The 27,310-nt window shown below is 48.3% G+C and overlaps 1 protein-coding gene and 1 long non-coding RNA gene across 2 annotated transcripts; one reads left to right on the top strand and one right to left on the bottom strand.

The window, feature by feature from the left end:
* Window positions 1–1,876: 1,876 nt before the first annotated feature.
* On the bottom strand, window positions 1,877–24,217 carry LOC307209828 (uncharacterized protein; the record flags this gene model as incomplete). Its single annotated transcript, XM_079965191.1, has 9 exons — window positions 1,877–5,008; window positions 5,657–5,836; window positions 9,181–9,399; window positions 13,503–14,114; window positions 16,860–17,546; window positions 20,652–20,765; window positions 22,843–22,972; window positions 23,085–23,170; window positions 23,635–24,217. The coding sequence occupies 9 exons, from the start codon at window positions 24,215–24,217 to the stop codon at window positions 4,995–4,997; spliced, it is 2,625 nt and encodes an 874-aa protein (XP_079821317.1). The 3' UTR covers window positions 1,877–4,994.
* A 1,566-nt stretch (window positions 24,218–25,783) lies between these two features.
* Window positions 25,784–27,231, top strand: LOC307209159. The gene is made up of 2 exons (XR_013835359.1): window positions 25,784–26,018; window positions 26,662–27,231. It is a non-coding gene; the product is annotated as an uncharacterized lncRNA (long non-coding RNA).
* Window positions 27,232–27,310: the final 79 nt, after the last annotated feature.

Raw genomic sequence — 27,310 nt, 5'->3', positions numbered from 1 at the left:
CCCAGCCATGCTGAACCCAGGAGTTGTCTATCATTTGGTGCAGAGGGGTTGCAGCTGGTCTTTGCTCCCCTTAAAGACTTCCAGAGCTGTGCCACTTCAGACTGCTTGTGTAACAATATGCTCCTCCATGCACACGCACGCACGCACACACGCACACACGCACACACACACAAAATGTCCCTGCACGTAGAAAAGTAGCTGGTGAGAAGAAAAGGCCTCCAGTTTAAATCTGTGCTCCCCCCCCCCCAAAGATGCTAGTTTTTCATGTTTGCCATCCTCCTTCAACCTGATGCCCTCCCGATGAAGCCCAGATCTCCAGGCTAGGGAAGATTTATTTATAACAATATTTGTATACTGTAGTTCCGTAAAAAACCTACAAAAATTATCTATATGCAATAAACACGCCCCCCCCCCACAGAAATTTTAAAAAGTATCGATTGCTGGCTATTACTGAAAATGTATGGTGGAGATAGAGGAAATTGTGGCCTGAAGTTGCCATGGGCCCAATTCCCACCGATGGGTTGGGGCTGGCTGGGGCTGATGTCATCTGGAGAAGGTCCACAGGTTCCCTGATCCTGCTGAAGATGCGTAGCCCAGACACAGGCTTTCTCTCCTCAGCAAGAACCCAGCCTTTCCCCTCAAAAAGAGCAGTTGGTGAGGCCCACCAGGATAGGCCATAACTTGCTGTGTGCAAATCTGCCAATTGCTAATGCCCAGAGCATTTCCCATAATCCCCTCCAGTGGTTCCCTATCAGGCACTCAGAGTCTCCTTAGCTGTCTTCTCAGTGACGGGCAATTTGTTTTGCTCGTTCAGAGCAGGGGTGGGGAATCTCTGGCCCTCTTCCTGTTCCCCGGCTCCAGTTCCCATAAGCCCCAGCCAGCATGGCCAATGGGCAGAGATCATAGTCCAATAAGGTCTGGAGCGCCACAGGTCCCCCATCCCCGATTCAGGAGGAAGCAACTTCCAAAGGGCCTCTGTATCTATATTAGGATTTATCCAAAGCAACAGAGTTATTTCTGGGCTATTTGACTTCTCCCCCCTCCAATCCCCTCCCCTCTTTGAAAAACAAAAACACCATTAACGCAGCACTGTCAGCCTCCAAAGATGCCCAGGGTCATTTTAGCAGGCTTTCCAATTGGGGTTTCTCAGATGAAGTCCACCTCCCCTCCACGTCACAAGTTTTGAAACTATTCAATAAAGTTTGTAATTTTTCTGTGTGGTCTTGCTTTATCTTGTTCAGCCCCTCTTCTCTCCCCACCCAAAAAATCCCTTGATGGTGGCACTTTCAAAATCGCATCGATTCAAAACAGAACTTCATCCCCAGGAACTCCCTTGCTAGTCAATTAATTGGGTCAGAGATAGGAAAGCTTTCTCTGGGTGTGAGGGATGCATTTTTCCATGGGTGATCAGCTGGAGCATGCAAGCTAATGCTGGGTGCTGCCAGACCAGAAGGCCACCCCCCTCTCTGCCAGCCCTCTCTGGCCTTCCCCTGCTTTCTCTCTCTCTCTCTCTCTCTCTCTCTCTCTCTCTCTCTCTCTCTCACACACACACACACACACACACAAAAACACATCCCCGTCTCATAATTGCCTTTCAATGTGTAAAAAGGACCTGCTTAATTTCTGCCTAGGAAATAAAAAGGGAAAATGCATTGAACGGTGTGTGTGTATGAAATCAGGATTCATTGAGGACCCCCAGGGATTCCTGCCACCTGCTGTCTAAACTCAATCATCACTGGCTAAAAACACTTGACAGGCGGGAGCGTTTTCACAGGAATTGCTTGCAAGGGTACCTGCATACCGGGCTCAAAGCAGTATGGCCCATTCTTCCACCTCATACTCCTCATACTTAAGAAAGGAGAAGTCAACGATACCGTTCTCAGTTTTTATGCATGTTATTCCTTAAAAGTAAGTAACGGGGGAAAGGGAAGTGGAAACATTTTTATTATTAAAGCAGAAGTAAAACGGAGTTATGCAAAGAAAAAGAAAATCTGATTATCACATTGTCAAATGAATGCAGCTCCTGTCAGCTTGAAAACACAGGTGAGTGCTGTGGTTAAACACACTTTGAAAACTATGGGCCATACTTCTGAGTAGATGTGTATAGTTAACTTCTACTGAAATCAACGGGGCTGAAGTTATTCATATCTAACTTGAAGTCAACGTGATCTCAATGGGATTAAAGCGAGACGATGCCTGTATGAACTGAGCCCAGTGTTCCTAGGCTGCGTGCCTTATTGCTACATTTTGCAGGCCAGCTGTGTTTTTCAAACACTGAGTTGCTCCGGTATGGTTTTTCCCATACATGCCAACCCCTTTCCCAATTTTTAAAATAAAATCCTCGTAATGTAATGAGGAATCTTTTTAAGCTTGAAAAGTGAAAAGCAGCAGCTTTGTGTATACGATCCAGAGAAGAAGAAGAAAGATTAGTGCATTTAGGTCCCCACTGGAAACAAAACGGATTCACACATGTGCATCAAGCCTGCACATGACTGCTAGTACCCTCAATGGTAGAGAGCTTCCTTTGCATGCAGAAGGTCCCAGTTTCACTCCCTGGTATGTCGAAAAGTTAAAAATAGTATTAGAATGCAATTCTGAAGAACATCCCCCCCAGTTAGAAACATTGGAGAGCTGTAGCCAATCAGAATAGACAATACTGAGCTAACCAGACCAATGACATCTCTTGTGCTTTTATATTCTGTTGGAAGCTGCACAGAGTGGCCAAGGCAACCCAGTCACATGGGTGGGGTATAAATAATAATAAAAATTATTACTACTACTACGGCCTGCTTCTGAACTCAAACAAGGAGGGTATTGAGTCCCATGGCTGGTGGTCTGCATGGCTGCCAATTAAATAATGCCCCATTTATAAATTTAAGACAGCACCACACCACTTTAAGCAGTCGTGGTTTCCACCCCACAAAGAATACCGGGAATTTGTAGTTTGTTAAGGGTGCTGAGAGTTGTTAAGGAGACTCCTCACACAGACACAGTTTCCTGGGAAGAGAGATGAATTGCTATGGAGCAGCTCCCTGAGAATCAAAGAGGTATCTCTCAAGCTGCTTCTAACACCATGCCTCTCATCATTCTATCCTGCATTTTACCCTTCTATTCTATTACTGTTTTTTAAATTTAGAAAAATGTACCACTCTGTATGGAAAATTGCCCTACAGTTTAAAATTAAAATTAAGCAACTGGTCACCTCCCTGTGCTGTTTTGAACACCAAAAACTGTCAGAACTGGGCAGGTGGAGGAAGTCAGTCTTCCAAAACGAAGAGGGCCTCGTTAAGAAGGAATTAACAGCAACAATAATAAAAGAATATACGTAACTCTTTACAGTGCAAAGGCTGGGATCCAGAACTGCAGAACTGTACCAACTGACAATCCTGCTGCAAAAAGTCTGTCATCAATTCCAAGTTAATGCAGGATCCAGACCACAGACTCTGAAAAGGCAGCATTTTTTGTGGGCCAGCTTAGAAATGCAGGAAGCCACACATTAAGGGTGGCCCCAATGCTAATCTGAGTAGGATCCACTGAAGCCAACAGACATGACTAACTTAGATGAATTAATTTCAGTGGGTCTTCTCCGGGCAGGACTTAGTTGAATACAGTCCTGACTTATTTATAAACCAGGTCTAAAGCACACACACAGCTAACAATAAAAACACAAAAATAAATAAAATGTTAGCCCCTCATAACTGTCGCTGAGTTATATTATTCAGTGTTAGGGTTTCCCCCCCAATTAAAAATAATAATAATTACACTTCGTCTGCTGCTGCAAAGTACCCTAGGCCCGATACTCACACCTGCTCATTCACTTTTGAGAGGGTAAATTCACCACAAAGTGATCAATTCTAGTTGGCAAACATTTCTTCTAGAATGTGTCGTGAGGTGGCATCAGAGAATGTCCACTCTGCAGAGAAATTAGTGAAAAGCAATGGTCCTCCAGCGAGTAGGGATTCTCAGTTCCGGCCACATGGGGGAGCACATCCACACAAAAGAAATGTTGACAATTCCACACTCAAAAAGAGAAAAGTCACATGACACATGAGTTTACCGTGAAACGTGACTGTGAGCCGGTGAGAATCAGGGTTTTGTCTGCAAAAAAGGAGGGGGAAAGGATGATGTGACAAATGTGTCACAGACTTGGAACAAGACTTTATGACCTTGACTGGCTTCCCATAGTCAGGATGTATATTTTTTGCCCTTAATTAAATCAATGTTCTGCAGCAAAAGTAGCTAAATTCTTTGACCTGGACATGGCATGCAAATGAAAAGTCATTTGCATATTTATATATACATATTTGCCTCTTTTGCATAATTGTTTCTGCTTACACCGTTAGTTTCACAGGACACCGAAACCCTGCCTCCTAACCGCTCGCAACTCTATTCAGTGCTCTAGATTTTCAGATTCAAAAACTCCATCCTTACAGGCTTAAGGGCTAGAAACCTGAAAAGCCCCCGTTTCTCAGGAATGCCGGAACGCAGTGTCCTGGCACCAGCTTGTGTCCTTGTGCAAGTGCAATTTTGAAATGCATATAATCTCAGCCTTAAAAATGTTTACACTTGTGAAATCTAAATCACTGACCTCATAATGATGACCTTCCCCAGATCGCAGATCATAACATTAGCGTATTCCTGGGTGACAACACAAAACATGCGCATGAATTAACCCATACAAAATAAAATAAAATAAAAGACAAATGTTAATATTTCAGTTAAAGAACCCCACCCTTCCCCACAATCCGTACATGTTAGCTATGCAAGTGTCTGGTTAACACTGGAGGAGGGGAGCGGGGGGGAGTTAAGAATGCTTCTGTGTCTTCAAGTCTTTCCAAAAGAAATTGTTTGCAAGACGCACTAAACTCTGGGTGTCTCTTTCTGCTGCTGGGCAGAACAGTTTACTTGGAGATCCCACCAGTAGACAAACGCAGGCTCTTTCTGCATTCCAACAGTTTCATCATTCAAGGATGAGGCCGGGGGTTGGAAGGATTTTATTTTAAACTATCTGTGGAGAAAACAAAGAAAGAAAGAAAACAGAACTATGACGGGATAAGAAAGGGCAGGTTATCTTTCCCTGGACTTATACTATCTTTCAGTGCTGCCTCAATGGGAGTTCTGTGGAATCTGGAAACCTGCAATCTCCTTTTGGACTGTCGATCTAGAGAAGGGATAAGAGGAGCCACCTGTGCCGGCTAGAATGTGGTAGTTCAATCTCCAGCATCTTCAGACAGGGTTGGAAGATATTCCTGCTTAGAATCAAAGAATCATTTAGCTGGAAGGGATCCCAAGGATCATCTAGTCCAGCCCCCTAAAGGATCCTTGATAACATGGCCATTCTTCCTAATGTTTAGTCGCAATCTTCTTTCTTGTAATTTTAATCCATTGGTTTAGGTTCCACCAGTCTAGAGTAGCAGAAGGGGAAAGCTTGTTCTATCTCCAGTGTGACAGCCGCTTCATACATCTGAAGATGGCGATCACCTCACCTCTTGGTCTTCTCTTCTCGAGGCCAAACATACCCCAAATCCCTCCCCAGCCAGCGCGCCCAAAGCAGCTACAACACGGTGGACCTACAAAGCTCTCTCTCTTTTTTGTAAGCTTAAGGGCTAGAAACTTGACAAGGCCAAATTGCTCAGGAGGCCTTTTCCATACTGACCAGATTCATCCCACTCTGCTGTTAGCTGTTCCAAAGACCCATGGCCACTACTATCAGAGACGGCTCGAGACTTCAGGGAAACGTTTCCTTCGGATCTGTTTGGCGACACATCGTTGACTTCTAGCTCAAGGCCTCTTTGCTGGGTCTCCTCCTCTGGGTGTTCAGTTGTCATGCTATCACCTTGCAAAAATAATGACAGTTATTAATATTACAGTAGTATCTCAGGTTAATAACTTAATTTGTTCTGGATGTCTGTTCTTAACCTGAAACTGTTCTTAACCTGAAGCACCACTTTAGCTAATGGGGCCTCCCGCTGCCACCGCGCCACTGCTGCACGATTTCTGTTCTCATCCTGAAGCAAAGTTCTTAACCCAAGATACTATTTCTGGGTTAGCGGATTCTGTAACCTGAAGTGTCTGTAACCTGAGGTACCACTGTATTAGTAACAGTAGCATTCAGCAGAGAAGTCTCGAACAGACCAGTCCTCACAGACAAGAGGTACAGTGGTCAGAGTGCAGGAACAGGACCTGGGTCCCCATTCAGCCACGAAATTCATTGCGCGACCTTTGGAAAGATACAACCACTTAGGCCAACCTACCTTGCAGGGTTGTTGTGAGGAGCAGGGAAGCTGACTAGGGTTGCCTGCAACCCTCCCCCCCCCCTTTCTGCCAAGCCACATCTTTACATGCCAGGTATAGGGCAGGTTGGGTGTGGCTTGGCCAAAGCGGCCTGGTGGGTCAAATGGAAAGTCCCGAGGGCAGGGCTTCTTTTCAGCCGGAATTTGCCGGAACTTGCCCATTCTGAGAGAAGGGGGGCGAGTTATCGGCTTTCCACTCCCCACTAGAAAAATAGCACTGCCTGTAGGGCCGAATTAGTTCCTCACTCCTGCTGTAATTTTATAGCAGGGGAAGGGGGGACCTCAGGGGTGGGGCCAACTCTGGCCCACTAAACCTCACTATGTGGCCCTTGCCACACCCCTCTCTCCAGGCTACACCCCTCACTCACACCCCCTACACACCCAGAGTATTTTTTGCCTGGCTGGATTGTATCCCTGAACCCTCATAATGCCTATTTGCTTGCCTGAGGGGTGTGCAAAGGTAAAATTGTACTGCGCTAGCCTGATGTACAGAGGCAAAATCTACATTTGTTGCTCCACCCATTTTTGCCTCTGGCCCGACCTACTATTAGCATGCGGCCCCCAGGAGGCTGCACAGAAGGGAATGCGGCCCTCGGGATGGATTAGGTGTCCCACCCTTGTTTTATTAGAGGGCAGCTGGGTGCAGCTATTCTACCTGAGGTATCATGTGAGGGAGCTCTCACTCATGTTAAACCCCAGGCTCCAGTCTGAGGTGACTTTCACACCACACCGTTGAAGCGCCATGAGACCACGTTAAACCGTCATGGCTTCCCCCAAAGAATTATGGGAGGTGTAGCTTGCTAAAGGTGCTGAGAGTTGTTAGGAGACACACCCACCCCACCATTCACCCCTCACCGGGCTGCAATTCCCAGAGGGGTTTAACAACCCATCTCTCTTAGACCAGTGTTTCCCAACCTTAGGCCTCCAGCTGTTTTTGAACTACACCTGGCTTGAGAGCAGTACATGTGAAAAGGATCTAGGAGTCTTGGTTGACCACAAACTTGACATGAGCCAACAGTGTGACGCGGCAGCTAAAAAAGCCAATGCAATTCTGGGCTGCATCAATAGGAGTATAGCATCTAGATCAAGGGAAGTAATAGTGCCACTGTATTCTGCTCTGGTCAGACCTCACCTGGAGTACTGTGTCCAGTTCTGGGCGCCACAGTTCAAGAAGGACACTGACAAACTGGAACGTGTCCAGAGGAGGGCAACCAAAATGGTCAAAGGCCTGGAAACGATGCCTTATGAGGAACGGCTAAGGGAGCTGGGCATGTTTAGCCTGGAGAAGAGGAGGTTAAGGGGTGATATGATAGCCATGTTCAAATATATAAAAGGATGTCGCATAGAGGAGGGAGAAAGGTTGTTTTCTGCTGCTCCTGAGAAGCGGACACAGAGCAATGGTTCCAAACTACAAGAAAGAAGATTCCACCTAAACATTAGGAAGAACCTCCTGACAGTAAGAGCTGTTCGACAGTGGAATTTGCTGCCAAGGAGTGTGGTGGAGTCTCCTTCTTTGGAGGTCTTTAAGCAAAGGCTTGACAACCATATGTCAGGAGTGCTCTGATGGTGTTTCCTGCTTGGCAGGGGGTTGGACTCGATGGCCCTTGTGGTCTCTTCCAACTCTATGATTCTATGATTCTACAATTCCCATCATCCCTGACCACTGGTCTTGCTAGCTAGGGATGATGGGAGTTGTAGTCCAAAAACAGCTGGAGGCCCAAGGTTGGGAAACACTGTCTTAGACCACTGTAAGCAGATGAAAACTTTAGCAGGATTCTAATAACACTTGTAATGTAACAAACACTATGGATAATAGGGACAGATAAAATATATAGATTATATGCAGTTGAAAATGTTGATTATAGGACCCAGGGAGGGGGTGGGTGGGAAGTCTTGCGATTCAGATAAATCTCTTTATATGGATATGCATTTGGTATTGTTATAAATTTACACTTGTAAAATCAAATAAAAACGATCTCAAAAAAAACCCCAATAATCCACCTCTCTTCACAGGGAAATCAGGGAACTGTCGGGCCCAGTATCCATAACAAACTACAGCTCCCAGAATTCTCTGAGGGAAGTCATGACTGTTTAAAGTGGTATCGTGGCACTTCAAATGTAGGGTGTGAATGTGGCCTAAAGTAGTAGTAGTAGTAGTCAGTGGCGTAGCGTGGGGGGTGCAGGGGGGGCCGGCCGCACCGGGCGCAACATCTGAGGGTTAGGGTTAGGGGGCGCAAATCCACGGGTTAGGGGGCGCAAATCCATGGGTTAGGGGGCGCAAATTACTTGCCTTGCCCCGGGTGCTGACAACCCACGCTACGCCACTGGTAGTAGTTGTTACTTTAGGCCACATTCACACCCTACATTTGAAGTGCCGCAATTAATAATAATAATAATAATAATTCATTTATTCATTCATTCAATTTGTACACTGCCCTTCATCCGTAGATCTCAGGGCAGCTCACAACATAAAATACAATGTAACACCCCCCCCCCCACAAAATACATAATAAAAATAAGAACAAAACAAACTAATACAGTCATACCTCGGGTTGAAGTTGCTTCAGGCTGAGCATTTTTGGGTTGCGCTCTGCGGCGACCCGGAAGTAACGGAACGCGTTACTTCTGGGTTTCGCCGCTCACACATGCGCATGCGCTCAAAATGACGTCGCGTGCATGCGCGGAAGCGGCAAGTCGTGACCCGCAAAAGTGCAGATGCGGGTTGTGTTCGCTTCAGGGTGTGAACGGGGCTCCAGAACGGATCCCGTTCGCATCCAGAGGTACCACTGTAATCCCCCCCTAAAACAAAACACACTTAAAAGGGTATCGGAAAAGACAGTAGGCAAAGTGAACTAGGCAAATCTGAGGGAGCAGAGAGCAAACCTACACGAGTCGCTGGCTCCTGCCCTGTCGTGAGGGGCAGCAAGGCTCCTCGGAGAGTCCACGCCTTCGCCCTCCCCCTCGGACTGCCCTCGCAATGGCTCCGCTGCCCCTTCGCCTTCGGAGCCACTTCTGTGAATCTGCCTCCCCTCAGAGCGCTGGGGGCCTTGCGCCCACTGCTCTCCCCGAGGTGCCATGCGGGAGTCGGGCGCAGAAACCAAATATTCTAGTTGGGAGGAGAAGAAATGAGAGAACAGTTAGATGAGAATAGGAAGGAGTTAGGTTGCTGAAGCTTCAGTTGTAGCTCAGTTGGAATGAGACTGGAAACAGGGAATGAGGAACCCTCTGGAAGCACACACAGAGAGAAGTGTTTGATTTGGGAAAGACAAACTAAAGTACTTCTTCCACACAGCAGCGCGTAGTTAAATCTCAGTCAGATGGGTGGCATATTATGATGATGATGATGATGATGATGATGATGATGATGATGATGAATTCGCTCCCACAAGAGATAGTGACAGCTACCAGCTTTAAAAGAGGACTGGGCAAATTCATGGAGAAGGAGGCTATCTACATGGACGTTCTATACCCCATGTTGAAGGCAGTTCCTAGGAATCGCTCTCAGGCTTCCCATAAGTATCCAATTCACCACTGTGAGAACAGGATGATGAACCAGGAAGGGCTGCTGGTTTGAGCCAGCATTTTTCACTACAAATATAGACAGCTGAAACCACGTGGGCTTCCCCTAGACACCAGAAGTTTATATTTTATATATATATGTCAGAGCTGCCTCCAGGTCCCAGCTCACAGAGGACCAACACTAGGCTGTAGTTATGTACAAAAGTCTTTATTGAGATTCAGTCTCCATTTTAAAGCCGCAGCGTGCAGCTCTACGTCCCGACCTTAGACCGGCGAAGTCCCGTCTGAGTCTCCTCCCCCTCCACACCAGTTTAAGACTCTCGCTTTGCTCCACCTCTTCCTAAGTTCCTTTCTCCTCTGGGCCCTCCTGCCCGCTAGGGTCTCATCCTTCCTGGACTCCTCTGACGCTGACCCTGACGATTCTTGCCCCTCCTTCCGGCGGGCTTTAGGACCTGGTTCCCTATCCGGGCTACCTTCTGTGCCGCTTGCCTGTACCTTTGAACTTGGCGTGCGCGCCCAGCCTGCAACTTTCCTCTTGACCGTTAACTCGCTCTCCGATGGAGGCGTGGTCAACCCTGACTCATCTTCTCTCGCTGGTGGTGCATATGTGGGCTCTGACACCTGGGACTCCTCCCCCCCACTACGCTCTGGTGGGGAAGCTGGTCCTGATTTCCAACTGCTGCTCTGGGAGTCCCCGCTGGCCCCTTGCTTCTGGGGTGTCCCCCTTGGGTCACCCCTTGCCCTGCCCATCGGCACCCCCTTCTGTGAATCTTCCGATTCGCTGGAGAGGCTCATGGAATCTATCGGGCTGCTGTCATATTCTCCTACGCTGCCCTCGGATTGCTCCCCCTCGCTTTCCATCTCCTCTCCTCCCTGCGCTCCCGCTGAGTCCCTGACAATATATATATTTAAAGATAGGCTTTACTTAGTTTTGACTAAAGTTTTTCTTCTGTCAGTTAATAAATACGTAAATAAATATTGACAATTTCCCTTTTTTACCCAAAAGTTGAGCATAGAATCACAGAATCATAGAGCCGGAAAGGACCACGAGGCTCACCTAGGTCAGTGTTTCTCAACCTTTTTCCGAACATGGCCTCCCTCTTATCTTGGTTCCTTCCTGTGGTCCCCCCTTGGGCATAGCCGGCGTGGGGAGGGGGCAGCTGTCCCCCCCCCCATAAGTAGAAATCAATACAAATATGAGGTTCTACCTCCCCCTAACATAAATCCTGGCTATGTACTTGGCCCCTCTCCTACTAGTAAAAAGGTAGCTATTTAAATGGTTTGTAAATATAACATGTTTAATTATAAATTTTTTAATTTATACAAAATAAAGGTAAAGGTAAAGGTACCCCTGCCCGTACGGGCCAGTCTTGACAGACTCTGGGGTTGTGCGCCCATCTCACTTAAGAGGCCAGGGGCCAGCGCTGTCCGGAGACACTTCCGGGTCACGTGGCCAGCGTGACATCGCTGCTCTGGCGAGCCAGAGCCGCACACGGAAACGCCGTTTACCTTCCCGCTGGTAAGCGGTCCCTATTTATCTACTTGCACCCGGAGGTGCTTTCGAACTGCTAGGTTGGCAGGCGCTGGGACCGAGCAGCGGGAGCGCACCCCGCCGCAGGGATTCGAACCGCCGACCTTTCGATCGGCAAGCCCTAGGCGCTGAGGCTTTAACCCACAGCGCCACCTGCGTACAAAATACAATTACATAAAATGATGGGAACTTAATGAAATATTGTTGAAGCAGAAAAACATATAATCATAGAGCTGGAAGAGACGCCAAGAGTTATCTTTCTACTGCAACTCCCTGCAATGTAGGAATCTCAGCTTAAGCATCCATGACAGATGGCCATCCAACCTCTGCTTAAAAACCTCTGAGGAATGAGAGTCCACCACCTCCTGAGGGAGATCCATCTTCCACGTACTGTATTATAAAAAGTAAACACCACTTATTTGGCCCTAGTTATTTGGCACAGAGGGGGAACTTACAAAAGGCGCACAGGGAGTTCTGTATACATGGGAGAATTTTAAAAAGCAAGTGGTCCTAACTGACCTTGTGCAAAAAGCTTGTTTTCCTCTGGAGGAACCCTGGCTGTCTAGGTAAAACACCATAGCTCCCCCACACCCTTACCTAGTAGTAAGGCCCTCTGAATGCAGTGCGGCTTTCTTCTGAGTAGACAGTTATTTACTAGATGCAAGTCAGCAGCACCAGACGACTCCACTTGGCTGCACTTTGTAGAGACAGGCCGACGCTGCTGACAGGGCCTGTGCCCCTTGGCAACACCCAAAGGCCCTGATCCACTAGGCCAGTGGTTTTCAACTTGTGGGTCCCCAGAGGTTGTTGGACTACAACTCCCATCATCCCTGAGCTCTGGCCTTGCTAGCTAGGGGTGATGGGAGTTGTAGTTCAGCAACATCTGGGGACCCACAGGTTGAGAAAGGCTAGAATACACCCTGCAGCGTCAGGCCCAGGCTGCCACCAGGCGGCAACAACAAGCAGTTCCAGTTGGCCCAGCCCTACCCATTGCCACCCCACCACTGCACTTACCTGACCAGGGGTTCTGGATCACGGGCTCCACTGGCCAAACTGGGAGCCTCAGCGATCGCCCTCTCCCGCCGGAAAAAAACCCCAGGACTACTCCAAGAAAACACACATGGCAAAAAGGAGCACCAGGCCCTGGTGGGCACCCCCTTACCTGCTTGGGATTGGCCAGTGGATAGCCAGCCAATCAGGATATTTTATATATATATATATATATATATATATATATATATATATTACTATAAATACAATGGTACCTCGGGTTAAGAACTTAATTCATTCTGTAGCTCCGTTCTTAACCCGAAACTGTTCTTAACCTGAAGTACCACTTTAGCTAATGGGGCCTCCCGCTGCTGCTGCACTGCCGCCGCACGATTTCTGTTCTCATCCTGAAGCAAAGGATGAGAGGTACTATTTCTGGGTTAGCGGAGTCTGTAACCTTAAGCGTATGTAACCTGAAACGTGTGTAACCCGAGTTACCACTGTATATATATATATACACCCCCTTCACTTCTCACTTCCCTCTGTGGCCCCCTAGCCTCTTGCTGTGCACCCCCCATTTATGCATTTTTCACCTGTGGCCCCCTAGGAATATTCTGGGGGCCCCCAGGGGGACATATGGCCCCTAGTTGGGAAACACGGATCTAGTCCACATCCCTGCAATACAGGAACCTTTTGTCCAATGTGGGGCTTGAACCCACGACCCTGAGATTAAGAGTCTCATGCTCTACCAACTGAGCTATCAATCTTCTGGTTGACATTATTACAGTGGTACCTCGGGTTAAGTACTTAATTCATTCCGGAGGTCCGTTCTTAACCTGAAACTGTTCTTAACCTGAAGCACCACTTTAGCTAATGGGGCCTCCTGCTGCCGCCGCGCTGCCGGAGCACGATTTCTGTTCTCATCCTGAAGCAAAGTTCTTAACCCGAGGTACTATTTCTGGGTTAGCGGAGTCTGTAACCTGAAGCGTATGTAACCCGAGGTACCACTGTATTGCCATATAACGTTGCCTGCTGCTGTGTTACACATCTGATGAAGAGGCACACTCCCGAACATTTAAATAAAAGAAGATGAACTCGATTGGCGAGGAGAGAGCACAGAGCCAGAACGGGACTTTGGCCTCTCCTCTTCACGGCACCGGCTTCCGCACCTGGGTGGATCTCCTCCTGGTGCTCGGAGAAGGCCGAGCTGTCGTAGAGGCTCTCCCCGCCCTCAAAATACTTGTAGGCGTTGTCCCCCGAGTGGACCCTCTGGTGCTTGGTGAGGTACGGCCTCCATCGGAAGCTCTCTCCGCACTGCAGGCACTTGTAAGGCTTCTCCCCGGTGTGGATGCGCAGGTGCTCAGTGAGGGTGGAGCGGCGGTTAAAGCTGCGTCCGCACTTGGGGCACTCGTAGGGCTTCTCCCCCGTGTGGATGCGCAGGTGGGCGTTGAGGTGGGTGCTCTGGAAGAACCTCTTGCCGCACGCCAGGCATTCAAAGGGCTTCTCCCCTGTGTGCGTCCGGTGGTGCTTCACCAGCTCAAACTTGTACTGGAAGGCCTTGCCGCACTCGTGGCAAACATGCTTCTTCTCCACCTGAACGATCTTGATCTGGCTGACGTCCGTGACGTCGTTCCCTTCCACTTCAGTCTTTATAGGCCTCTCGGGCGGCTGGCCTTCCGTTTCCAGGTTAAGGCCGGCCCCGCCATGCTGTTCTGCCCCCTCCTCAGAGGCAGCGTGCTGGGGAAAGGCCTCCACGTTCGCACTCCCCACGGCGTTATCTTCTGGAGGGCAGAGGAAAAGGCAAGTCAGAGAAATAGAATCCCACGTATGTTTCCATATTTTCAAAATGTTTGTGTTGACCTTTAAAGCCTTAAACGGCCTCAGACCTGTATACTTAAAGGTAAAGGTAAAGGGACCCCTGACCATTAGGTCCAGTCACGGATGACACTGGGATTGCGGTGCTCATCTCGCTTTATTAGCCGAGAGAGCCGGTGTACAGCTTCCGGGTCATGTGGCCAGCATGACTAAGCCACTTCTGGCGAACCAGAGCAGTGCACGGAAACGCCGTTTACCTTCCTGCTGGAGTGGTACCTATTTATCTACTTGCACTTTGATGTGCTTTCAAACTGCTAGGTTGGCAGGAGCAGGGACTGAGCAACGGGAGCTCATCCCGTCACGGGGATTCGAACCGCCGAGCTTCTGATCGGCAAGTCCTAGGATCTTTGGTTTAACCCACAGCGCCACCTGTGTCCCCCCCGTATACTTAAAGGAGCATATTGGTTCACCCCCATCGTTCAGCCTGGACACTGAGGTCCAGCTCCGAGGGTCTTCTGCTGCTTCCCTCACTGCGAGAAGTGAGGTTACAGGGAACCAGGCAGAGGGCCTTCTCGGTAGTGGCGCCCGCCCTGTGGAACACCCTCCCATTAGATGTGTCAAGGAAATAAACAACTCTGACTTTCAGAGTCATCGGTAGGCAGCCCTGTATAGGGAAGTCCTTGATGTTTGATGTTTTATTGTGCTTTTATATTTTGCTGGAAGCTGCCCATTGTGTCTGGGGCAACCCAGGCAGATAGGTGGCATATAAATAAAATAAAATAGTCGTAGTGGTAGTAATAGTACTACTACTACTACTAATAATAATAATAATAAAGTCCTGAAAAGACTCTCCCCACCCCTAAATTGTCCTAGGACTAAGCTACATTAGTAAAGAAAAAGCTATTTGAATGTGTTATAAATATGCAACACCAGATGGCACTAAAATGCAAAAGAAATTTCTTCGTGATTTTCCATAGCATTTTTTGTTCTTTTGTTCTAACAATTTAATTTCTGATTTATTTATAGTAGGGCCCTCCCCCACTATGTAGACCTACCCCTAGCCTGCCTATTTATAGTCTTAAAAAGCATGGATGCAGGCAGGTTAGAAGAATCAATTTCTGCAAACCTTACATATTGGTCTATCTAGAGCAGAGGTGGAGAACCTCCAGCCTGCGGGTCATCTTATCGTGTTCTTACGCTGTTTGGGTTACAAAGTGAATAGCACCCACAACCAGGACATTGGAATGACGCCCTATTGTTATGAACTGATTCTCAGAATGTAATCTGTCTGAAAGTCCTTTGGGGAGAAGAGCAAGTTTATAAATATTCTAAGCAATAAAACGTTCGGAGTCTACACCATCTTTCTCTATTGTTCCTTTCTTAACACGGCAGGGTTCAGCAATCTGGATGGGCAGCACAATCTCAGTGAATGAACTCAGGACCGTTTCTGCTTATTCCAAAGAGAGCTCGAGTCCAAGACGAATCTAATCCAGCACATTTATCAGAACCCATCAATGCATGACATTTGCACAAATGTTTTAATTTGCATACATCAATTCTGCTCAAGAGTGGGCAGGGAGCACGCAGAAGTGGTCACTGGGACTGCCTATTTTTTCAGGAATTACATTCCCGGCACAATGCTGGAAAGAGCAAACAAAACCAAAACCAAAAACCAACCTTCCAGCATGCTGAACAACAGGGCATTTGACTGCAACTCTTACCTTTGAATTGTACTACCGGTGCCCTCCCAGACATGCAAAGTCAGAGGTTTACCTAGGCAAGCACACACACACTCCTCCTTCCAGGAAAGGAAGTATGTATTTCAGGTCGATCCTCTTTTTCTCATTGCAATTTCAATCAATGCATATACTATCATAGCCGCTCTGTAGCCAATCAGTTACAACCTTCCACTACCCATTTCCGTTCTGCACAAAACACACACACACCCTCCCATTTTTTTAAGATCCCAAACTAGCAAATGCCACAACACATTGCTGGGTGCACTCTGCTGCTGCTGGCCGTTTAATCGCTCGCACTCACAGAGTCACAGAACCGTAGTGTCGGAAGTGGCCCCAAGGATCACCTAGCCCGGGGTCAGCAAACTTTTTCAGCAGGGGGCCGGTCCACTGTCCCTCAGAATTTGTGGGGGGCCAGACTATACTTTATTGGGGGAAATGAACGAATTCCTATGCTCCACAAATAACCCAGAGATGTATTTTAAATAAAAGGACACATTCTAATCATGTGGGATGCAGGTGGCACTGTGGTCTAAACCACAGAGCCTAGGGCTTGCCAATCGGAAGGTTGGCAGTTCGAATCTCCGCAACGGGGTGAGCTCCTGTTGTTCAGTCCCAGCTCCTGCCCACCTAGCAGTTCAAAAGCATGTCAAAGTGCAAGTAGATAAACAGGTACCGCTCCGGCGGGAAGGTAAACGGCGTTTCCGGGTGCTGCTCTGCTTTCGCCAGAAGCGGCTTAGTCATGCTGGCCACATGACCCAGAAAAACTGTCTGCGGACAAACGCCAGCTCCCTTGGCCAGTAAAACGAGATGAGCACCACAACCCCAGAGTTTGACTACCCATGATCTAGCCCAAACCCCCTGCAACATAGGAATCTCAGCTGTAGAATCCGGACTTTACCAGCAAAACGAAGGAAAACAAATCTGCTGCGGCAGTCTAATTTGCAATATTTGCGTGACGAAGACGGCACTCACCTAGGTGGCCTCCCTGCTGCTCCTCAGGGGGCGGGCTCTCAAACATGGCTTCCCCGTCGCTCAGGCCTTTGTAGACGGCGCCGCCCACGTGAACCCTCTGGTGCTTGGTGAGGTACGGCCTCCATCGGAAGCTCTCTCCGCACTGGAGGCACTTGTAAGGCTTCTCTCCGGTGTGGATGCGCAAGTGCTCGGTGAGGGTGGAGCGGCGGTTAAAGCTGCGCCCGCACTTGGGGCACTCATAGGGCTTCTCCCCCGTGTGGATGCGCCGGTGGGCGCTGAGGTGGGAGCTCTGGATAAAGCGCTTGCCACACGCCAGGCATTCGTAGGGCTTCTCGCCCGTGTGGGTCCTCCAGTGCAGCAGGAACTCGGACTTGCAGTGGAACCACCGGTCGCACTCAGGGCACATCAGCTTCTTGCGCCCCACGTGGAACATGCTGCGTTTCGAACTCGCCGCCCGCAGATGCCGCGACGGCTCCCGCCACACTGTCCCCGGAGGCATCTCCCACGGCCTCTGCAGCCCGCAGCGGCTCTCCGAGTTCAGGGGGTCGAGCCCCGGAGGAGAGCCCAACAAAGTCCACTGGGGCTCCGTTCGGTCCAAGATTTCTCGTTCGGGAACCTCTTCTTTGATCTCCCGCACGATCACCTCGCTCGCCGGGATGGCGGGAGAATTCAAATAAACGTCGTTCCCTGAGAGGGAGGGAGAAAGTGGTCTGAAGGGAGAATGCAAGGCAAAGGCTGGAAAAGTGAGTCTCTGCCTGACTTACAGAATCATAGAAGGGACCACAATAATAATCTCATCCCAGCCCCTGCAATGCAGGAATCTTTCGCCGAATGTATCTGAAGGGGCGTCTCCACCCCCATCATTCTGCCCGGACACTGAGGTCCAGCACCGAGGGCCTTCTGGCAGTTCCCTAACTGCGAGAAGCCAAGTTACAGGGAACTAGGCAGAGGGCCTTCTCGGTAGTGGCATCTGCTCTGTGGAACACCCTCCCACAAGATATCAAAGAGAAAAACAACTACCAGACTTTTAAAAGACATCTGAAGGCAGCCTTGTTTAAGGAAGCTTTTAATGTTTAACAGACCACTGTATTTTAATACTTTGTTGGAAGCCGCCCAGGGTGGCTGGGGAGACCCAGCCAGATGGGCGGGGTATAAATAATAAATTATTATTATTATTATTATTATTATTATTATTATTATTAATGTGGGGCTCGAACCCACAACCCTGAGATTAAGTGTCTCATGCTCCACCGACTGAGCTATCCCTCTCTGGACTTGCCCACTTCCTAACTACCCTCAGTACCATGAGCAGTTCTGCTATATTCATGCATCAGACATTTCAAGCACTCCTGATATACAAAAACAGCACAATTACCCGCTCTCAAAGGGTTCACCTGTTGCTTCTCTAAATGAGTCCTTTCTCGGCACTTGCTTCCTTTTTAATTGGCCTCTTTAAGCGTGCAACTTGATTTCTCAGCATCAGGGATGAAGAGAGCATTTTGCTGTGCCAATGCAGAGACACAGCATCTTAAAAGGAGGTTGGCTGTTGCATCTCTGAATGAGCAATAATTTCTGGAAGGGTCTCCTAATTAGTGTAAATGGAATTCTTTTGCATCTCTACATTCAGGATGCACATGGCGAAAGAACGTGTGTGTCACTCCCAGCACAGAGGAAGGTGTTGTATCTCTGAATGAATCCTTGCTCTGATGTTTTTTATTTTAAGCTGTAGAAATACCACTTTTTCAGTTGCAGGAATGAAACGTGCCTCCAGTTGTGTGTGTGTGTGTGTGTGTGAGAGAGAGAGAAATGTCCCATTGCTAGCAGAAATCTGAGAAATCCTGCTCTATCCCCTACACCACACTGCCTCTCTATGCATTAATATATGTATGCAAAATTCTAAATCTCAGGCAATGCATAAAACCTACCCTCAGTCCTTCTTAAGGAAACATGAAGGAATTGTGCCTGGCATGCAAATCAATGCAACTCCACCTCTTCCCGATTTACATAATCCCCAACTGAGGAGTCTGCTGGGGCAGCTCATGCATTTCAATGGGGTCTGCTTTTCACCTACTGCCCTATTGTCATTTGCATGAAAATTGATGCCAGAACCGCTTTTCCAATTGCATCCATTATAAATCACGCTTGTATTCAGAGAGAAGCCTTTTGTATAGTTTTCCCCAAGTTGCTCTGGGCACCCTGAAATAACCATTCTAGGCACGCTTTGGGTGGCATCAACTGGAAGCCTCAAAGGCCCAGTTGTGTTTTTCCACCCCCTTTTTGTGAAGGTGGCTTTTTCCCCCCTTAGGAAACTGTAAGGAGAAACTACCAACAAGCCTGCTGTTTTGGGAAGTGGGGCCATAAAAAAACAACAACCCAAGGCATGCACATACACTTCTATTCCCCAAACTCCCAGAACCGGCCCAACCATTAGGGAGAGTGAGGCAGTCACCCCAGGCAGCTGATTTTGGGTGTCCTGACAAAGTTAATATTGTAAAGCAGAAGGAGGGGCACTTGGGGGGTTTTCTGCTTTAGCTGCCAATATATGGCTTGACCAGCCACACACCTTGTCCAAGGGTAGCTGGGGAGAAAATTGCTATTTTTGCCTCAGGCAGCAAAATGTGTTTGGCTGGCCCTGTAGGGACCCCTTTTTTGAAGGTTGTAACCAACCCCAGGCAGGGACCTGTTTTATCCTCCTACAAGTACTAGCTTAGTACTACTACTGCTACTACTGGAATTAGTACTTCCAGCATAAAGAGGCCATAACTATACATTTTACACTACTACTGGCAATATATTACTATTGTCATTACTAATACTACTAATATTTGTAGTAACGGTGGTTCCAACATAATGAAAGCAAAACTACGGTACTCAAGGGAGGAGCCTACATTTTATACTACTATTGTTACTACTACTAATACACATAGTAGAAGTTCCAGCACAATGAAAGCAGAACTACTCTTTTAGGGTAGGAGCCTACTTTTTATATTACTACTACTACTACTACTACTAATAATAATAATAATAATAATAATGCTAAAGTGGAAACTTGGTTTTCGAGCATCTTGGAAGCAGAATGTTTCGGCTTTCGAACACCGAAAACTCGGAAGTAATTGCTTCTGTTTTCGAACGTGCCTCAGAAGTCGAACAGCTTCTGAGGCGCGTTTCTCCATTTTCTCAATGGATTCGGCAGACTGTCCATTGAGCCTCGGTTGTCAAACGTTTCAGAAGTCGAATGGTCTTCCAGAACGGATTACGTTTGAAAACCAAGGTACCACTGTAATATTAGTAGTGGTAGTTCCAGCATGAGGTCAGTACTCTTCAAGGCAGGTGCCTAAATTTTATACTACTGGTAGCAGTAATATGCTACTATTGCTACTGTTACTACTCATAGCAGTAGTAGTTCCAGCACAATGAGGGCAGAACTACATGCTCCCACGTGCTTCCAACAATCTATTCCCTCTGGTGTGGGATTTGGCAGGGTGGAACTTGATGGGAAGGACATAAGCCTTTTACCTGATTCTTCATCCACTCATGCCCTATCCCTAAGCAGTTTCTTTACCTTGACATACTTATTCCCGATATCACTGCCTACCTGAATCCAAAACCCCACCATTTTGGTAACAATATCAGGACTGAGACAGGCAGAGAGGTGTTATGCTCCCGGTATTCCATGACAAATTCCTATTTGTCACCCGCATTGTCATATTTTAGCAGGAAGCACCCAAAGACAAGGCCCTCCTCATCGAAAGGGAACCCATTTGCAATGCTGCTGGGAACCTCCCATCTCACCTTGGCATGAGCCGATGGAAACCTTCTTGTCCTCCGCAGCCTGGGGGTTGGAGATCCATGGCTCTTGCCCTCGTTCCAGCCGGGAGATCAACTCGGGTTTAGGAATCGGAATGGCTCCATTGTCCCAAAAAAAGAGGGGGAATCAAAAGCTCCCATTAAATGGATATCAGGTTGCAACCACTAGGAACATTGGCACATTTCAGAACATTTCATTCGATGAGTTTTGCTCAGTTTTTACTGCAGGACACTGGGTGTTCATCAGTATGCAGATGATACCCAGCTCTACCTCTCTTTTAAATCAGAACCAGTGAAGGCGGTGAAGGTCCTGTGTGAGTGCCTGGAGGCGGTTGGAGGATGGATGGCGGCTAACAGATTGAGGTTGAATCCTGACAAGACAGAAGTACTGTTTTTGGGGGACAGGAGGTGGGCAGGTGTGGAGGATTCCCTGGTCCTGAATGGGGTAACTGTGCCCCTGAAGGACCAGGTGCGCAGCCTGGGAGTCATTTTGGACTCACAGCTGTCCATGGAGGCACAGGTCAAATCTGTATCCAGGGCAGCTGTTTACCAGCTCCATCTGGTACGTAGGCTGAGACCCTATCTGCCTGCAGACTGTCTCGCCAGAGTGGTACATGCTCTGGTTATCTCCCGCTTGGACTACTGCAATGCACTCTACGTGGGGCTACCTTTGAAGGTGACCCGGAAACTACAACTAATCCAGAATGCGGCAGCTAGACTGGTGACTGGGAGCGGCCGCCGAGACCATATAACACCGGTCTTGAAAGACCTACATTGGCTCCCAGTACGTTTCCGAGCACAATTCAAAGTGTTGGTGCTGACCTTTAAAGCCCTAAATGGCCTCGGTCCAGTATATCTGAAGGAGCGTCTCCTCCCCCATCGGTCTGCCCGGACACTGAGGTCCAGCTCCGAGGGCCTTCTGGCGGTTCCCTCACTGCGAGAGGCCAAGTTGCAGGGAACCAGGCAGAGGGCCTTCTCGGTGGTGGCGCCCGCCCTGTGGAATGCCCTCCCATCGGATGTCAAGGCGATGGACAACTACCTGACATTCAGAAAACATCTGAAGGCAGCCCTGTTCAGGGAAGTTTTTAATATGTGATATTTTAGTGTATTTTTCATCTCTGTTGGAAGCCGCCCAGAGTGGCTGGGGAAACCCAGCCAGATGGGCGGGGTACAAATAATAAATTATTATTATTATTATTATTATAAGAACATGAAGCAGAAAAGTAGGGCTGGATACCGGGCAAAAGGTCTCAGCTGGTTGCAATGCCAACTCTGGCTAGCTGTGCCAAGGCACTCTTTTTTACAAACAAACAAAGTTCCCAAATGCCTGATGGAAACGTGGTTTGGCTGCACCAGACCAGCAACAAAAATACTGGGGAGAATCAGAGACTCAGACCCTTCTCTTTAATGTACTAGTTATTTGTTTTTAACCGCATGGAGGAGCATTTAATCAAGGTCAAGCCTCCCCACTCCTCTGCTAGCTGCAGCCTAACACAGGATTACAGACCCAACACATCTGGCATGTTGCAAAAACTGGAAGCGCCTTTCCAAAAGCACACAACTTCTGGCATTTACGAAAATTATTTCGAAACGTTCGTATTTTGAAAAAGCAAGATTGCAAACCGTAATCAGCATTGCACGGGGAGTTGGGGGGGGGTGGGAAGAGAACCTTTCCGATGAACCAAGGCTGTGAGCATTGAAGATTTAGGATTGAATTAGATGTAACCCATGTTCTTGCCAAGGGTGTGACATTGCAAGGTCTCAAGATGGAGGTGTCCTTGACACAAGCAGAAATAAAGCGGGAACCTTCCATGTGCAAAGTGTATGCTGAGCTAATGGGACACTCGGCTAAGAACAGAGGAAGAGCTCTCTTACACTATGCTGGAGCAATGTAAGATTAGAACATAGCTGTCAACTTTTCCCTTTTCTTACGAGGAATCCTATTCGGAATAAGGGAATTTCCCTTAAAAAAAGGGAAACGTTGACAGCTATGGATTAGAACCAAAATGGGGCTATGAAGAATTAAGAGGGGGGAGGGGTGATTACACACTCGGGGGAAACCCAAGGTCTGCTGAAGTACAATAAAAAACTAAGGGAGAAGCCTTCCTGCAAAAAAATAGCCCAATAAGGACCACTTCCTGGTACAACTGGGACCCCCTCCCCTGCAGTTCCTTACCCAAAGACGCCACATTCTCATAATTCTCTTGCATGACATCCCAGTAAAGGTCCCTTTGCTCTGCGTCCAGGAGAGCCCATTCCTCTTCTGTGAAATACACGGCCACTTCTTCGAAGGAGAATGGCAGTGCCTGTAAGAAACAGAAAATAAAAGGTGTGCTGGATCTTTCTTTTTTATATTTTTAAACTACAAAAGTGCTATTGTGTCCCGCCACACACACACACCCCAATTCCATTCTCTACCTGTACTGGCTCCGTGGCAACCATCTCTCTTCCCCCAGGAGGAGGAAATGTTCCAAAGACAAACACACACATCATTTTGCCAAAACCTGTCAGGGAGAAAAGGGGGGTGTCAGAAGGGGTGGCTTGGCTCCGACAGCCACCCGCCAGGGATTCCTTTAGTTGTGATTCATGCCTTGCAGCAGATTGGACAAGAAGACCCTTGCAACGCTATAATCCCCCCCCCCCCGCCTTTACTACTGCAACCATTTTTTGTTTTAAAAAAGGAACACCAACGGGGTTTTGCTTTCAGCCCCATCCCGCATACTCAGCCCTCTCCAAATATTCTAAACTCAGCATCTTTTACATTTCCTTTCCCCACCCACCTTATTTCACTGCATCAAACTTATCATTTTCTGGAAGGCCACAAGGGGGAAAGAACCCTTCACATGATTTTAGAAAGGAATTGCACCCGTGTTTCCCTACATGACAGGCGCGCAAACTTTTCCTCCGGCCGCCTGCTCTCTCTCCCCCCCCCCCCATCCTCCAAATCCGTTTCTCCAGCCCCACATACCCGGGACGGTCGCCTTTTGCAGGCTGGCTCTCTCTCCTGCTGCAGACGCATTAAACGAGGCTTGGGGCCAGTACCTGCGGGGCTCCGTCGCCTTTTGCAAGGAGGGGAGAGGAAGGGAAAAGGGAAGGGAGGAACTGCCGTGGGAGAATCCCGCCCGCGCTGCCGGCTCCCCCTTTGCGCAAGCGGCCTCTCCGGAGCGCGCTCCTCCCGGGGACTCGGCCGGCCTCCCTCCGCCTAGGCGGGCTGCAGCCCCGGCGCCCGGGAGCCCCAGCTCTCCATCTCCATAGACGCCGCTGACCGGATCTCGCCGCGGCTGCTCCAGGAAGCTCTGCCCACCGCCGCCGAGGCGCCCGGCGGAGACGCGAAGAGCGGAGCCTCGGCGAGGCGCCGGAGCAGAGCCGCCTGGCGGTGGGACGCGCGCACGGGAAGGCGCCGGAGAAACCTCGCATCGCAGCGCTGCCTGCGCCTGGGAGAGCAAGCGGGAGATCGGCAGCAGCGGAGCGGCAGCAAAGTGTTGCAGTGCCGGGAGGGTGCCGCTGCCCAGGATTGCAGCCAGCCATACCCTTTTCTCAAGATACTCCATTGCATACCCCATTCTCCCCTGTTTCCTGTTTCCGTCCCACTCCGCACAGCCAATCTGCTTTCTGAATATCCTCCTGTTATTATGGGCACCTGCGACAAAATGTTGCAGCGTGAAACGATCCCCGTTCACCAGGCCACTGCATTTCATTCCCGCCCCACCTGGTTTCTGGCCTCCCTCCACAATCGTCACCATTCTGTGACTACTTGCCCTCCCTGCCCCAAACCTTTTTTTAAAAAGCCCCGTGTTTCAATTACTCAGTTTGTGGGGAGCTGCAAAATGCGAGGTTTTCACTGTAAAACTTTGGCACAGATTTGGGTGGGGCCCCAAATTTAGTTAACTTTCTGAGCATGCTCCTGTTATACGTGCCAGCCAGCTATACCCTTTCCCAAGATACCCCAGCCAGTCATACCCTTTCCCAAGATACCCAGCCAGCCATACCCTTTTCTCAAGATACTCCATTGCACACCCCCTTCTCCCCAGTTTTCTGTTTCCTGCACACCTTGCGCAGTCAATCTGCTTTGTTAATGCTCCTGCTATTACGGGCACCTGCAACAAAATGTTGCAGCGTGAATAATCTCCATTCACTAGGCCACTGCATTTCATTCCTGCCCCACTGGGTTTCTGTACTCCCCCCACATTCCACAATAGTCACCATTCTGTGACTACTTGCCCTCCCCAACCCACACCTTTTTTTAAAAAAAGGAATATATATTGTTACTCGTCAGTTTGTGAGTGATGCAAAACACTGGATTTTCGTTGCAAAACTAGTCATTGCTGCTTTGAAGTGACCTGGACACTGTTGGATTTTGGGGTGTTAACTACGAACCCCGTGTTTCAATTACTGGGAGTGGCCTCTGAGACCATATACTGTATTTTTCGCTGTATAAGACGCACCAGACCATAAGACGCACCTAGTTTTTGGAGGAGGAAAACAAGAAAAAAATTATTCTGAATCCCAGAAGCCAGAACAGCAAGAGGGATAGCTGCGTAGTGAAAGCAGCGATCCCTCTTGCTGTTCTGGCTTCTGGGATAGCTGTGCAGCCTACATTCGCTCCATAAGATGCACACACATTTCCCCTTACTTTTTAGGAGGGAAAAAGTGAGTCTTATAGAGCAAAAAAATACGGTACTTCTTTGGCAATCACTCATAGCTGAGTAAGATTGTCTTCCATAAACACAGTTTTAACAATGAGTCCGTAAGTGACAGTGGAGGCCAATTCTGAATCCACACGTCCTTCGACAGTGGGGACGTTGGTTTTCAGGCGGGAGTTGATCACTGTGTGGATTTGCCAAGCGTGCCTTCCTCTGACCACATTTCTCCTGTGCGTCCTGACTTTGAGTGTCTTCTTTTGTGCTATGTTTATAGGCATAGGTCTGAGCACTTTCTTTTTTTCTTTTTGCCCAGGCGCTTTCCCTGCAAAAACTCACTTTTCACCGCTGAATTGGAGCAAATGGCAATCTACCCAAATTGCCATTTGTTCTGACTCATCCTTAAAGAGCAGGTTTTCCTGGGGAAAGTGGTGGTGGATTAGTGTTTAGATCCACAGCTTTAAAGAGCCCTCTCTGACTCTCGGCTGATTCGGACTCTCTTCACTTCCTCATCTTCTCCCCAACAGCAAACGCCACTCTGGATCCAGACACAGCCCATCCCATTCTCATCTTGTCCGAGGATCTTCAAAGTGTGAGATATGGAGCCAAACTGCAAGACTTGCCCAGCAATCCTGAGAGATTCAGCCAACGTCCTTCTGTGATGGGACGTGAGGGATTCACAGCAGGCAGGCATTTCTGGGAGGTTGTTGGGGCAAGTGAGGAAGGATGGGCTGTGGGGGTTGCTAGGAAGTCTGTGAGGAGGAAGAACTACTTTCCCTTAAGTCCTGAGGGAGGGATCTGGGCTGTGGGGAGATGGGAAGGAGAGTACAGGGCCTGCAACCCCCCTGACTACTCTCTTCTGCCCCTGAGTGGGGAGCCCAGGAAGATCCGAGTGGCTCTGAACTATGAAAGGAGGGAGGTGCAGTGCTGCCTCGCAAGACAAAATTAATCCGTTCCGTGAGGCTCTTCGTCTAGCGGTTTTTTCGTCTTGCGAAGCAAGCCCATTGACGGCTTAGCGGATTAGCGCTATTAGTGGCTTAGCAGCTTTTAGCGGCTTAGCGGATCAGCTGATAAGCGGCTTAGCGGCTTAGAAAAAGTGGGGGGAAAGGAAAAAAAACCCGCAGGAACTCGCAAGACATTTTCGTCTTGCGAAGCAAACCCATAGGGAAATTTGTTTTGCGAAGCGCCTCCAAAACAGAAAACCCTTTCGTCTAGCAGGTTTTCCATCTTGCGAGGCGTTCGTCTTGCGGGGCACCACTGTATCTTTTTTCGAGGCTGACACAGGAGCCTATCTCTACACATTCTCAGGAGCCTCCTTCTCTGGACAGACACTCTTCCCTTTCTTTTTTCTTCAGAGAAATGAAACCCACCTTAGGATCTCCTGAGAAAAACAAATCTGCCTCACAGGCCTGGTTGGGAGTTGGAGCCGAGAAATATCAGTATATAACCAACATATTTATTCATCACCAGCCACCAAGAATCATAAAATACAAAAAAAAAGTATATAAAAAGTGGACTACTGTTGTCTTGTGGAATAATCTTATGAAACATAGAGGTTCCTTGTTGAAAAGGGAGGTGCCCTCTGTACATGCTCAGGCCTTTTATTTCTGAGGCTCAAAGTTCCTAAGTAAAATTTTCCTTGTCACATTCTTTCCCACCCCTCAGCCTTTTTCAACCCACTTTTAACACCTAGGTCTTTATTTATTCCCTGCACAGTCCTGTCAACCCAGACAGGGTGGTGGGTGGGGTTGTGAATATTGACCGCTTTAGGTGCTCCCATAAAAACATGTTTACAAAGAGCCGAAGCAAATAAACCCCCCCCCCAAAGCTTTTCTCTTGGGAATTATAGGGACAGAACTACCTAAAACTTGTCATGTATGTGACTACAGTGGCAAAAATGTTACATGTCCAAAAATTAAAAGAAGTTCCAGCAAAGGAAGAATGGATACAAAAACTTACGGAATATGCTGAAATGGTGAAACTTACCCGAAGAATAAGAAATCA

The sequence above is a fragment of the Podarcis cretensis genome, assembly GCF_951804945.1.
Source record: "Podarcis cretensis genome assembly, chromosome: 2".
NCBI classification, from domain to species: domain Eukaryota; kingdom Metazoa; phylum Chordata; class Lepidosauria; order Squamata; family Lacertidae; genus Podarcis; species Podarcis cretensis.
The sequence above is the reverse complement of the archived record's forward strand: the minus strand, read 5'-3'. Positions and strand labels throughout refer to the sequence as shown.